Source organism: Podarcis pityusensis (assembly GCF_964106645.2).
Source record: "Podarcis pityusensis genome assembly, chromosome: 1".
Classification (NCBI taxonomy): Eukaryota; Metazoa; Chordata; class Lepidosauria; order Squamata; family Lacertidae; genus Podarcis; species Podarcis pityusensis.
The window spans coordinates 22,094,843-22,109,645 of NC_138028.1; the positions used below are offsets into that span (position 1 = coordinate 22,094,843).

The window sequence follows — 14,803 nt, forward strand, 5'->3', positions numbered from 1 at the left end:
ATTTCTGGCCAGTTCACAACTATGGTCTTGTGACTAATTTGGCCACAATTTGCTATAAGTGTATCCTTTCCCCATAAGCCAAAGGCGGCATTTTGACATAACGAGAACGAGTGTTGGCCTTGTGTGCTATATATGGCTATGAGGAGTGTATGGCTATGAGGAGAATGGAAATGGCTACTTCTGTTTTGTCTAAAATGCAGCTTGTCGTTTTCATCCTGAATTGCAGTTAATTTTAACTATGGTTAGTCATGGGTGTAGCCAGGATTTTTGTTGGGGGGGGTAGGCCTTTTGTGGGGGGGGGGCAGAACCTCAATTTGCTATTTATTTTTATTGATTTTTTTAATGGGGGGACAGCTGCCCCCCCCGCCCGCCCTTGGCTAAGCCCATTTGGCTAAGCCCAGCTTCATAAACTCTGACTGGAAGTTGACTTGCTTCAACAAACCATAAGGTTAACCCTGTTTTGTTTGGGTTTGGATGGCACAGCTAGAATTGGAAGGCCGGGGGGGGGGCTATTGGGGGGGAGCAGAAGTCCTGTCACACAAGTGGACATCCTTGTGCTGATGGTATGGTGGCTTAGTGCTACGCTGGAAACAAGGCATAATAATTTTCAGAATACATGAAATTTTTCTTTACTCTAATGTTAGTGGCTTCTTCTGGTTTTTTTAATTGATCCTTATGAACTGGCAAAACCAGAGGCTACAGGTCCCTTGGTGTTCACTAGCTTGTATCTCTATTTGTAACAATTTCACAGGACGAAATCAGAGTATAAAACCACAAAGTACATAATCAAAATAAAAACAACAATCACCCAATAACCACCCCCCTCCAGCACATTTTAAAAGCGCATAGGATGTCAATCAAATCATCCAAAGGCCTGATTAAAGAGGAACTTTTTGCCTGGCACCTAAAGGTGTATAACTCGATCCATAAAGGGTGAGATTTTTATTTTTATTTTTTCTTTGAAGTATGACACATTTTTCAATTTCCCCTCAAATTTCTGTCCCCCCCATAAACCCTCTCAAGGGAAAAACCCCATCTTTCCTCATAGCTTCAGAATTTCTGGAATTTTTATATCTTTAGACACAGTAAGCTGTGACTGACCTAAAATGAAAGCAAAGGTTCCCAAACTCCGTGTGGCCGTGTCAGAGGCTTGTTATCGTAATGCTAACCTTAATCCTCTTTTGAAATATCTGCTGTTCCCTTTTTTTAAAAAAAATAAATAAATCCCAGAACAAATGGATGTTTAACACATTCTGTTTTGTCTTGAACATCGGATAAAGTATTATTTAATATAGCAAAACCTCTCTGGGTCGGACTGTTCCAACAAGTATCTCAGTTAATTATTTTCTGAAGAAAGGAAGTATCTAAGTATCTAAGTATTCTGGGACAGCACCACATCGCTTACCCCTGTCCTAGGGTCTAAGCACCATTAAGTGCTCTGTAATTTATATTTTTATTTTTTGGCTTTGATTTGGCAGCTCAACGTATGCCAGCACCAAATGCTCAACAAAATGACGTTTGGATCGCAGGAAGTTCTGAATCCACGTTTCTGATACTTTTTGGGGGGCAGCAAAGATGTTTTATGACTTCTACAGTGGAATGCTGCACGCAGTTTAAGGCCCTTGTTTTGGACAATCTGCGCTTCTTTGGCTGTCTTTATAGGGCACCGTGATTCATATTAAATTGGTTTGCCAATGCTTCTCCTTGTAATAATGGAAAATTTCAACTGAGGACACTCTGTCTTCACTGCAGCTGTGTCCGTGGTGGCCCTTCCAAGCTCTTTCAGTTCTAACGCTTGGAACGAGAGTCGTTTGACCTGTTGGAGCTTGAGCATTTGGTGTTTGTAGTACACAGTGAATCATCCACCTTTTTGTTTTCCCTTGGTACTTTATGGGAAAGTTAGCCACAGACTGATTAGAGAACCAGTATATACCTTTATAAAAAAAAAAGATACCTAGGATTACGGTTAGTCTGGAATGTATTACTGATGTCTCTGCCCTCCCTGCTTTTAATCTTTGCTTCGATGCTTCATACCTGTTTTCTGTGATGATTTTGCTTTATGCTTGGTTTTGCATTACAAACACCCACCCACCCACCCCTGGCTTCCACTCCTTCAGCCTCATATACTTCCACTCCTCAGCCTCATATACTGTATATGAAACAGAGGTTATCTTGATGCAAATGGGCTAGATGACCTTCAGGATCACTTCCAACTCTACAATTCTATGAAATCCTACAAGTTTTTGTGCTGACGAATGACAGAGATTAAGAGCCACTGGAGACAAAGTTCTGTTTAATCAAACGTGATCAAGTTAATAGCTTGTTCTTGTTCAATTTAACACGTAATGTTGTTGTCAGAATTAGATTTTGGTTCACCCAGCTTTAGGGTGTGTTTTGACTTCTTTTAGCTTAGGATAGCACGATTCACTTTCGTTTTTGTTTTAGGTGAGTGCTCAGGAGTCTTAAAGGCGCCTGTGGTTTGCAAACATGTCATTTTTCATTATGTTCCTTAAAACAGTCTGGACCTCGTACTTTGCTGTGCTAATGGCAGATCAGCATTTCTTTGGTCTTCCCCTTTCAAACATATGTGTACTATATAGTAGCAGACTTCATGGAAATTCAGCTTATTATACTGATATGTGATACAGTCGTTAGTGTGCTGGATTAAGACCTGGGAGACCAGGGTTCAAACCCCTATGCAGCCATGAAATTCACTAAGTGACCTTGGACCTGTCACTCACTCTCAGCCTAACCTACCTCAAAGGCTTGTTGTGGGGATTAAGTGGGGAGGAGCAGAACTATGCATGCCACCTTGAGCTTCTTGGAGGGAAAGTGGGATATAAATGCAAAAATAAAATATGAAATCAACATGGGATATGTCTTCTTCATTGGAGGTTTTTAAGCAGAGGTTGGATGGCCATCTGTCATGGGTGCTTTAGTTGAGATTCCTGCATTGCTGAGGGTTGGACTATATCAGGCATAGGCAAACTCGGCCCTCCAGATGTTTTGGGACTACAACTCCCATCATCCCTGACCACTGGTCCTGTTAGCTAGGGATGATGGGAGTTGTAGTCCCAAAACATCTGGAGTGCTGAGTTTGCCTATGCCTGGACTATATGGTCCCTTCCAGTCCTACAATTCTATGATTCTATAATTAGTGGAATGAAAAAAAAACCAAGTGTGAATTGTGGCCAAATCACCTAACTGTGGGATGAATCTTAACTGAATGAAGAAATTGCCTTAGGTGGTTTGGTTGCTTCAGCCTATGGAGGCTAATCCTATATCACAGGATCAGTAGGGTCAATTTGTGAATTAAAATTTGCACATTCTTAGTATGAAGCCAAAACATGAAGGAAAAGACACAATGCTGGATTGAGAAGGTGTAGACCCCCTTGGCCACATCCATTTTGGTAGTTTGGGCAATCCTCAATTGATGCCCTTCCAAAAGGAGCTCAGCTTCTTCAGCACCCACTGTAGCTCCTCACACAAGACTAGCTCCTTAGTCCTGCCCAAATTGATGAAGATTGGGTTTGTCTCTTTTATTCAGTAACAAGGGAGAGATCTTTCTCAACAGTGGCACCCCAAATATGGAATGCCCTCCCTAAACCATCTCATGTGATGCCTACAAAAACAACCCTGGGATGGCTCTGTTGACATGAGACTCTTGATCTCAGGGTCCGAGTTTGAGACCAATGTTGGGCAAAAGATTCCTGTATTGCAGGGGCTTGGACTAGATGACTCTTGTGGTCCCTTCCAACTCTATAATCCTATGATTCTCTAGCCTAGTGATCCTCCTGCAGTAGGAGAAAGAAGAACAAAGCTGGCAGATGGCAAGAGGCACAACTTGGAGCCTTCAATCTGCTCTTTTTATATAAGCACCTAAACTCCACTAAGTAATCACAGTCTGTTGGACAGAACATTTTGTGGGTGGGGGAACAGAAACAGGGTCAGACCTTTAAGAAAATACACACATGGATAAGCCCTAAGGCACAGTAGGATTTTCTACATACTGTGTTTACTATATTTGGTTCACTTCAGGCAGTTGTACCTACAGTCCTCTGGGATGGAAGGTCAGGTTAGGTGGAAGTAAAAAAACATTGCATGGATGTCAAGAACCAGCCCTTAATGCTATTTATTGTTTGAGTAAGATTTGCAGTACATAGATGCTTGGGGAATTGCTTTCTTGCAGACAAATTCATTTTGTTAAGACTTCTTGCAAGGTAAGTGTGTCTTGGTTGAGTCTCTAGAGACCTACGCAGGCGCACATCAGCAGTTCCAGAAAGTGTCAAAGGGTATATAAAGAAGCTCGTTCAATTTCCCACCAAGGAAATTCATTCAGTTGCATAGTGCAAATCTGACCTGGGATCTTCCTTTTGACCGCAATCGGCAACATGGGACCTAGTTTTAATTTAATTTTCTCTCTCTCTCTCTCTCTCTCTCTCTCTCTGTGTGTGTGTGTGTGAGAGAGAGAGAGAGAGAGAGAGAGAGAGAGAGAGAGACTCTGTTTAAAGTTGTTTGTTCTCCCTAGGAAACCCCGGGGAATTGTATTTCTGTGTGTTTGGAATGGAGGGAATAGTGAAAGCCAACAACATAAATCTCTGAGTCTGCGCCAAACTACACTTCCCAAGACTTCGAAGAAAAGCTGTAAAACTAGTGTAGAACAGGGATAAACCTGCTACCCCCAGTCTGTCTCTCCTGTTCTGTTTTTCAACATCTTCTTTTGAAAAGTCACATGTTTTGGGCCTTGGCTGCATCTTACTACAGTGGTAGCTCATGTTACGTACTTAATCCGTTCCAGAGGTCTGTTCGTAACAGGAAACCGCTCGTAACATGAGGTGCGCTTTCTCTAATGGCGCCTCCTGCTGCTGCCGCGCCGCCGGAGCGCAACTTCCATTCGCATCCGGGTTAGCGGAGCACGTAACCCGCAGCGTTCGTAAGGGGTACTGTACGTAACACGAGGTACCACTGTATAGGAACTGACTAAACCATTTGGAAACGAATGGTATATTTCCTATTGTTGCTCTCCACCTAAAGAAAATCTTGTTGGACGAGTTGCATTGTGTAGCTAAAATGAGCTTAGTTTAATGTAGCTGTCCCATAGACATCCGACCGGCAATTTTGGGGACAAAATGCTAGATTTAGATGGGCCTTTGGTCTGATCTGCTGCTATTCTCCTCACGCTCTTGTGTGCGTAGCAGTTAGTGGGCATGTTTTGAGACCGCTGTGATGCCACTTAGAAGTCATTTCCTGTGTTTAGATTTAAAAGCAGTTTGCTGCGTTGGTGGGATGAAAAGCTAAAACCTGTAAAAGCAACTCCCATCCCCAAAGTGCTTGACAGAGGCAATGTTCGAAGCAATGTTTTCAACTTATGCCCTTGTTCTCCTGTCCTTATCCTTCCCTTTTTCTTTTAAAAAAATAGTTAATATTAGCATATGCAAATTTATTTATTTAGAAAATTAATATACAGTGCTGCTGAGCATTTTTGGCAAAAATGGCTATAAAATCAAAAAGCAATAAAATACAAATAAAGATCAGAATGCAATAAATATGCTTAAAACCTATCAATTAAAACGATGCCTTTGGGTAAAGAAGATTTTAGGAAATATTTGAGGCATCCAACAATTTCATTTACCTACATAGCAATCCCTCTGTCGCTTGGTTTAGGATTAAGTGACCCTACATGTAGTTCACCTGTAATTTTCATGAAAAGTCTATTGGAATGAGATGAGCCAGAATCTATTTTTCTGAATCTAAATCAGTAATGCTTATTTAAGTTTGGTGGGTCTACCTACCCACCCCCAGAACTACATTGAGCAGCAGCAGACACAAGCTACTTCTACGGTAGAAGAGTTGGTTTCTTTTATACTGTGTATTTTGGGATAGCTCCTTACAGAGCAGTTTACAAAATTTAAATGCAATCCACACAATACAGGATCAGTAAAACCAATACAATCACAAACTAACATTAAAATAGTATAGTTTTTAAAGTCTTATTGCCAGCACATCCAGATTAAAAATGAAGCTCCTGCTTCTTTTGTGTCCAGTGTAAACACAAAAGAAAAGCTTATGTTTCCTGTTCTATTGTCACCCAAGTTATAGAGGAACTGTTGATGTATTGCATTAACATGTCGGTTATATTACATACATCTTTATCTGTTTTAAGCAAGCCCTTCAACTGGCTGTTGAATGTGAAACTAATAAAATATCCAGAAAAGTATTGGCCAAATATATTTTTAGCAATATCCATTGATGTTCAGGCAGACTTCCACTCATGCACTGGGACTTTTCTTTCCTCCCCTCTGCTCCAGAAGTTCCCCCAACCACCCAGAGCAGATTTTGGGGGCATGCAAGAGACTGTGGAAGCCAGGAGCAGAAGATAACACACCACTTAGATGTCACCCCAGGCCTCTTGTTCCAACTGTTTGTTGCATTTCAATAATGTGCTTTTTGTTTTTGTTTTTGGAAGTACACTATGCCTTTGTTGATCCATCAGCATGTAAGAATATTGGGTATGCCCAGCGATGCCATTGCAGTTGTATATTCAATACCTTCAAGAGCACATTGGCTGTTTGTGTGTGTGGCTATGGTTAGCTGGTATATCTGCAGCAATGCTGTTATCTTCCTGTCTGGCGATGACTATCATGACAAAAATGAGGTTACGCATGGACAGTTTATTGCTCCAGTTCTGTGTCCCAAGAGTTCCAGCGCTGAAAAACATGGACAGTCATTCGGAGATTATTTCTTTCTCCATCTCTGTGATTCACCTATAACAAGTTAGTGTGGCGTTTCATTTTCAGGGAACAATCTCTGGTATGTAAGGAAGGGTGATAAGTGCTTTCTCAACAGCTGATTCCTAGCCAGCTGGGGCAGTGGCCCAGGAGTCTTACAATGTTAATCCCCAGTGTCAAGAATCGTGACTCAGCTCTTCCCGCTATGAGCATTACAGGTCTACTTTACGAACCTGTCGTCTTGATTATAGTTGACCCCACCCCACCAGCCCCATGCATGTCAGAAGCCTTATAAAATTGAATGCCGAGGTTTTTGTAGGTTTTTTTTTTTAAAAAAAAACAAGGCCTTGTAGCTTACGTAAGGGTTTCAACGGGGCAGCCCTTGTGCTGCTGACTCTATACTGTCAAAGCCCTCTAATCTAATCCAAAACAGGAAGACTGCAAGTAACATAAGTTCAAGAGGAAAAGGATTATAATGCCTCTGTACGTGAGAGGCCTGGTGCTCTATTGTGGCTTAGGAAATTCTGACCGAGTCAGGGTCAAACCATCTATCAATATCTTCTGAGGGAGATGCCTAGGAGGACGCCTGGGGCCTCTTCTCGTGCTGCTTTTTATATGCACGTGTCTCTTAAAAGCACTACTCGGTGTTTTTGAATAAATCTAATGTGTTCTAAAGAAACTTTATTGATTTAAATCTTGCTGATAAAAACAATATCTAGGAAAACACCAAGGGAGGCGGCATTGCACTGCACAAGACAACTGGCCCATCTGGACCAGTATTTATTGACACTGGCTGGTAGCAGCTTTCGGAAGCTAGGAGAAAAGTTCCTTTCCCCCACGCCTAATTCTTTAGCCAGGGATGAAAACTGACGCTGCATGCAAGGGATGTTTTCTATCACCGAGTTATGGCTCCTGACACAGCGATCTGAAATTTCCCCTCCCCATAATTCCATTTCTCTCTATATATATTTTGACACACCTGTGACACAGTCCCCTCATAAGAAAGCAAGAGCCATTCAAAGTTCTTTCTTTCTTTCTTTGCTCCCTCAACTTTTCGTCCTCACTGCCTCACAAATTATAGAGCATCCTCCTCAAAAGACAGCCATTTCCCTGCTTGTCACACCACCCCGGTTTTCTTCTCATGTGCCTTTTTCTTTTCCAGGGTGTGTGTGGTGGGGGAGGGATGTGAAGTAAAACAGTGTTGGGGAGAGCAAGCTAGTTACTCACAAAAATAAAAATAAAATAAATGTCTGCACATTTTGACTTATACTTCAGGTTCTACAAATGCTAGAAATGTAACTTTTTTTAAAAAAAAAAGAAAGGTGGGAATCTGGGGGGTTATGGTTCATCGGGGGGGGGGGGCAGCATTTGTCCCCATGGCCACCCATGCTTTCCTTTCACATATTGGGACAGCTCTCCCAAATCCATTCCCAGAGTTCTTCCAAGTTCTCTCTTGCTTTATTTGTCCCTGTCTCGTTTAATTTATCTACATTCCCTCCCAATATTTTCCTAGAGGCGTTGTTTTTCTCTCCCCTGTCCCCCCCTTTAATCTTTGCCTCATTTCTGTTTCATTGCACTTATAAGATACCCCCTGACCTTCCCTCAGCCACTTACACCCCCTGTTTGGTTTGCCTCATAATATAAATAAAAGTGAATTTCCAAAAAAATTTAAGGAGGCAGTTTCCTGCTTACACACGTGTGCCCTTCACGCTTGATGAGGTGTGTATGTGTTTAGTATTCAGGATAGGCATATACAAGAACAAACTAGTAAAATGAGAATCTGCCTTTAGGCTTGGAATATCTTGAATTCCTTTCCAGCCCCCATGACAGCATATCTGGTAGTCATAGGACAACCGCAACTACTGTCATTTTCTGCTTTAGTCATTTTGTAGCCAAAACATGCAGCGTATGGAACCATGTTTGTTCTGTGTGTCATGTTACACTTTTTTTTTGAGGAAAATACGATTCTCCTGTTGACATTTGCTCTTCCCCAGTCGCTTCTGCATCCAGTGCGATGGCAGGGCATGTTAACGTTATGCACGGCTCTGCTTTCTGAGAATGTGGAGTCAAAGCTTTCATATTCCCTCTTGAGTCACGAGGGGGAAGGAGGCAGGGTTAGAAACTCAGATATATAAGTTAATGGCTCCTTAAACCTAGATTAGGGCCACCACAACGGTATGTCTATGTGCCATTCCCCGCCCAGTGGAGATGATGATGATGATGAATTTCATTTCTATAGTGCTTTATATTTTAAAGAAAAAACCTCACAGCGGTTTGCAACACATTAAAACATCAAATAAAACAATCCAGAATAAAACAAATTCAAGCTTCAAGCAAAATATTTCAGATCCTCCTCTAAGTGACATTTTGCTTTCCCCCTATTTATTCAGTGTTGGGCTAGGACCTGGGAGATCAGGGTTCAAATCCCCACTCAGTCATGAAGCTCACTGGGTGATCTTGGGCCTCTTAACCCACCTCACAGGGTTGTTGTAGGAATTAGCTGTGGGGGGTGGGTGAACCATGTACTCATTGGAGGAAAATCTGGGATTTAGATGCAATAAATAAGCTTTTCTATTTACTAGCTTAAGAAAGCTGGAGGGGCCAGCCAGATGGAGATGTCAGTCGAGAAATCTCCACGTGGTCACAGTTGGACCCACGCCAGTAGCAAAACGCACCTGGCGCCTGGCTAATTTCTAACACTTGGAGGGAAGGAGATCATGACTGAAAGACAAGGCAGAGGTATGACTGCCCTAGAGCTGTAAATCAGGGGTAGGGAACCTGTAGCCTTCCAGATATTGGATTCCAACTTCCATTTCCCCTGACTGTTGCCCATGCAGACTGGAACTGGTGAGAGTTGGGGCCCAGGAACAGCTGGAGTCCCCATCCCTGCTAAAATTAATTCAACAGCAGATTTTTCTTTTAACAAAGAAAGCCGATTAGGGGTTTTTTGTTTTTGGCTTCCTTTGGTTTTCAAAGGTGAAATTTGTGCATTTCAGTTAGAAGAAGGCTACATCAGAATTATTAAGCAGCTGTGAATAATTTAGAAATCAAATCAAAATAGTTGTCCATCACAGTGATCACATTTTCTTACTGTTTGCTGTAAAAAATTAGTGGACGCAAGCAGCCAAGAATGTACCTGCCTTTTTCATTTGAACTTTGATTTTTTATATTGCACTGGAATATGCACTAGTAAATCAGTGAACACATTTTGTTAATTGGCACTATAAAGAACTTTCAAAAATACCTTAAGTATATCAGCCATCAGTTTGTTGCTATTTGCTTCATTTGAAAGCATAATAAAAATATGTGATGGGGTGGTTAGGGACATGTGTCACTCTTCAAAAATGACTTCATGGTTGGTGATTTCTACCCTCATGTTGTTGCCAGCTTGCTTATTATAAACATCTAATAGCCTGGCATGCTTCAGATAATATAGAAATAAGAATAATGTATACAATGGTTGTATGTTTATACTGATTGATTGATTTGATAGCAAATACTGGGTGATATTCAGCTATGTTTTAGTCAGAGTGGAACCCTTGAAATGAAAGGACCTAACCCTGCTAATTAATTCCAGTGTTTGATAAAACCTAGTAGAATACCTCTCACTGTCTTTCAGTATTGAGATTTGCAGTTATTATTTTATAGATTTCTAGTGTGTATTTTAATGATTAGTTGTCATTCTAAGAAGCCAATGTTAAGATTCCAATATTTAAAATAGCGGCAAAAACAATTAACAACAGTAAAATAATCTAGAATAAAACGGTTCTTTAAAATGACAGTCATAAAACCATCTGAATGTAGACCAAAATAATAATAATAAATATTTGCAGCTTTACTAAAGGACAGTCTGATGGGGGGGGGGGATATGAATTTTCTTGGAGATTGCAGCAGACCTTTCAGTGATGATGATGATGATGATGATGATAAATAATTTATTATTTATACCCAGCCCATCTAGCTAATACATTAAAACATCAGTCATTAAAAACTTCCCTAAAGAGGGCTGCCTTCAGATGTCTTCTAAACGTCAGATAGTTGTTTATCTCTTTGACATCTGATGGGAGGGCATTCCACAGGGTGAGTGCCACTACCGAGAAGGCCCTCTGCCTGGTTCCCTGTAACTTGGCTTCTCGCAGTGAGGGAACTGCCAGAAGGCCCTTGGCGCTGGATCTCAGTGTCCGGTCTAAACGATGGCGGTGGAGACGCTTTTTCAGGTATACAGTGGTACCTCGGGTTAAGTACTTAATTCTTTCCGGAGGTCCGTTCTCAACCTGAAACTGTTCTTAACTTGAAGCACCACTTTAGCTAATGGGGCCTCCCGCTGCCGCCGCGCCGCTGGAGCACGATTTCTGTTCTCATCCTGAAGCAAAGTTCTTAACCCGAGGTACTATTTCTGGGTTAGCGGAGTCTGTAATCTGAAGCGTATGTAACCTGAGGTACCACTGTACTGGGCCAAGGCCGTTTAGGGCTTTAAAACTGGCCATAGGATGTCCTCTTTCTTCTAAACTTGGAGTAGAAACATTCAGGTCTGCAAAAGTTCCATTCACTGGGTTGGCCATGCTCCTAAAAATCTGCCGTTCATGTCTAGAAAGTTTAGAATGACATTATTCTCCTGCATCTGAATGTAATGTCAGGTTGTAGACAGTTCAGTTTCCCCCAGCCTGGAATATGCTGTTTCTTAAAAAAGAAACTAAGGCAGTAGCTGAATTTAATTTCTTAATAAATAACTGTATTTTTCTACCTTTTCTTTTTCAGGAAAAGAGGGATAGAAGTTATACAGGTGAGTACAATTGTTTTCCCGTCCCCCAATTCTTTAAAGGGGTTTTCTTTCTAAATCTCTTTATACTGTATTTGGTATCACTGCCTTTCAAGTTTTCCTTGCTTTGCGGTGATGGACTTGTACTTCTAATACTGGATTGCAGATAGGTTTCATTATGCTAAAGTATTGCAATTATGGGGTGGAAGCAGGCATTGCAAAACAACAACAACAACACATGGTTTCCAGAGCACACTGCATTGCTTTTGGCACTCAAATTATGAGAACAAACGTAGGAAGCGCCTAGTGCAATTCTCAGTATTTCCTTCTGGCTCCACCTATTTGTAGCCAAATCATGCCCTCCAGTAGCCTTTTAAAAAGAGGGTCTAGGGGGGTAGCCTCCCTCTGCCCCCCTGTAATCCAGGTAATATGGTTATTCCCCCTGTCCTGCCTTTCCCTTGTAATGTGGTGATGAAACACACAATGGGTTGTGTGTCTTATTACTACGTGAGATGGGGAGAAGAGGAGATGTTAGGCAGAACGTCGCAGGAGAAACCATCTGTTGTTGGCAGTGCCTTATCTACACCCAAAGGGTGATATTCATTGTTAGTCATACTCTGAGCAAAGGCATCGAAATCAGTGGATTTAAGTTGTTGAGGTCCATTGACTTCCATGAGTCTACTTTGAGTATGATTGATGTTGGAGATCACCCAAAGACTTAAGGGAAGGGGGAAAAACCCCTTTTATGAATGAATGCACAAAATGTGCCAGTGGAAAGAACAGAAAACGAAATACTCAACAATACACTGTTATAAATGTCTTCAAGCATCTGGACTTGGCTAATGTCAGAAGGTCCACAGTGCTTTATAACCCGTTGCCCTGACTCAGTAGGAGTCACCCGGTGAAGTTTGCTTTAATTAAAAATTGTAATCCTTGGCTCCAGTCATCCATCTAATTCTTGGAGCTCAAAAATAGGGCAGCAGTGTCTCACTGAATGAAGAATCCAGATCCATGACTAATATTGATCAGCTGGAGATGGTGTACAATGACTGGTGTCGGTTCTTTTTCTTCTTCTGTGTTCCAGTGACATTAGTGCAAAGCAAAGGTTTTGCTGTAAAGGGATGGAGTATATTTTTTTTCAGTGCCTCGTAGTAAAAAAAACTTCAGTTATTGCTAGTGAATCCTGTTTGAAGATTATTATTCAGGAACAAAATTTTGTACTTCAGAATAAGTGTAATACAGTGGTACCTCAGGTTAAGAACTTACTTCGTTCCGGAGGTCCGTTCTTAACCTGAAACTGTTCTTAACCTGAGGTACCACTTTAGCTAATGGCGCTTCCCGCTGCACCGCCGGAGCACGATTTCTGTTCTCATCCTGAAGCAAAGTTCTTAACCTGAGGTACTACTTCCGGGTTAGTGGAGTCTGTAACCTGAAGCGTCTGTAACCTGAGGTACCACTGTAGTTACAAAAGCATAGGGAGGAGATGCTTACAGTTGCTTGCGGAACTGGAGATACTACTTGGATAAAATCACCAGAAGAAATGGCTAAAGCTTTTCTTGCTTTCAATTCAGGAGGGGCTAGTTTTATGAGAATCTACCTACAGTGTGTTTTCATGGAAGAACATCCTTCCCACTCTGCAAACGGGGCCTTATGCACCTTGCCAGCTTCTTGGTGCTCCTTCACTCAAAAGACATCTCAGGGTTAGTCTCAGGTGTGTCATACTGGAGCTTGATTTTCCTCTCTTCCCAAAATCGATAGCAAAACCTCAGATTGTTATTGCATAAGGATAAATCAATTGCTTTTGTCAAATTGATCTTAACCTGTTGCCACATTTCATGGCAGAACAATTTTATGTGTTCAGAGAGGCGGTACTGGTGCCTTATCAATTGCAGATCACTGTTCCTCTCGAACAGGAATTTATGAAATCTCAAATCTAGGAGCAGAAGCGGCAAGTGCTTTTCCACCTTTCAGTTTGGATTGGCATTTCTGTGTAAATGCACATACCAAGAGTACATTTTGAAGAGCTTGCTGAAAATGCTGAGAGATCAAAATAGGATGGATTCAAATTGAAACTTGCAACTCAGCTTGAAGTTGTAACAGGAATATATTAATAGATACTATTCTTAAAGATTTATCTGTTTTTACTTAACATGCTGTGCTTCCATCAGAAATATGACCCATCGGAACATATAGGAATCAGAGTATTTGTCTGTCTAAGCTCAAAATGCTCTGAACACAGATTGGCAGGTTCTCTATAGAATTTCAGGTGGGTGTTTTCCAGTCCTAGTAGAGATGGCAGGGGTTAAAAAGCGGACCTTTTGCATGTAAAGCAGCCCTTTCCCAAGCTGATGCCTTCTAGATAATGTCCAACTGCAGCTCCCACCAGCTCTCACCCGCATGGCAAACAGCTGGGATTATGGGAGTTTTATTCCAACAATATCCAGAGGGCACCAGTTTGGGGAAGGCTTATGTAAAGCATGTGTTCTACCCCTGAGCTATGGCTTCTCCTCAAGGCAGCTTACAAAATTCATATATAACTCAGGCAAACTAAAAACATCACAGAGCCATGTAAAAGTGCAGAGGATCAGTCTAAATAGTCTTCTCTGCTAATGAAGAAAAATTAACTGGCTAGTCCAAAGAGGGAGATTCTTATCAAGCAGGTGCTGTTAAGACAGCTCTTTCACATAAAAATTGTCTGCTTTTGGTGATGAATTTGAACAACAGTTGTAGTCTTAATTTGGGATTCCTTCCCTGCTAAATTAGCAGATTTGCCCTTTTAAACTGTGTTCCAATTCTAGCTTGATCTAATAGCGTCCTCCCCAGTGTGTCAACTCTGTAATGCACGTCCTTCCATCATAAGAATAGTCTTGCTTGGATCAGGCCAGAAGTCCATCTAAGTCCAACATCCTGTTCTCTCCATGGCCAACTGGATGCCTATGGGATTCCGAACCTGAGTACCAGAATGCTATCCCCAGTTGTTACTGGTATTCAAAGACACAAGGCCTCCAACAGTGGACACAAAACTTAGACATTGTGGCTAGTAGCCATTGATAGCCATTTCCTCCATTAAATTGGTTTCAGCTTCTTCTAAAACCATCCAAGTTGGAAGCAATGACTACTTCTTGTAGAGACGAATTCCAGAGGTTAACTACGCGCTGGATGAAGAAGTGCATTCTTTGGTCTGTCCTGAGTCTTCCAACATTCAGCTTCATTGGATATCTTCTTTGTGAACAGCCCCCCACCCCGCCATTGTGTGCAGCATTGGCCAATGAAAGCTTTCTGTTATCTTTAAATGCAAAATAGGTTATAGTTCAGT

General features: G+C 41.6%; 1 protein-coding gene across 1 annotated transcript in view; it reads left to right on the forward strand.

Annotated features, from left to right (window-relative positions):
• Positions 1-14,803, forward strand: part of ITPK1 (inositol-tetrakisphosphate 1-kinase) — a 129,115-nt gene that overhangs the window by 21,532 nt on the left and 92,780 nt on the right. Inside the window, exon 2 of the mRNA XM_080991471.1 lies at positions 11,487-11,511. Within this exon, the coding sequence (XP_080847597.1) occupies positions 11,487-11,511 (25 nt within the window). The remainder of the gene's footprint in view (positions 1-11,486; positions 11,512-14,803) is intronic.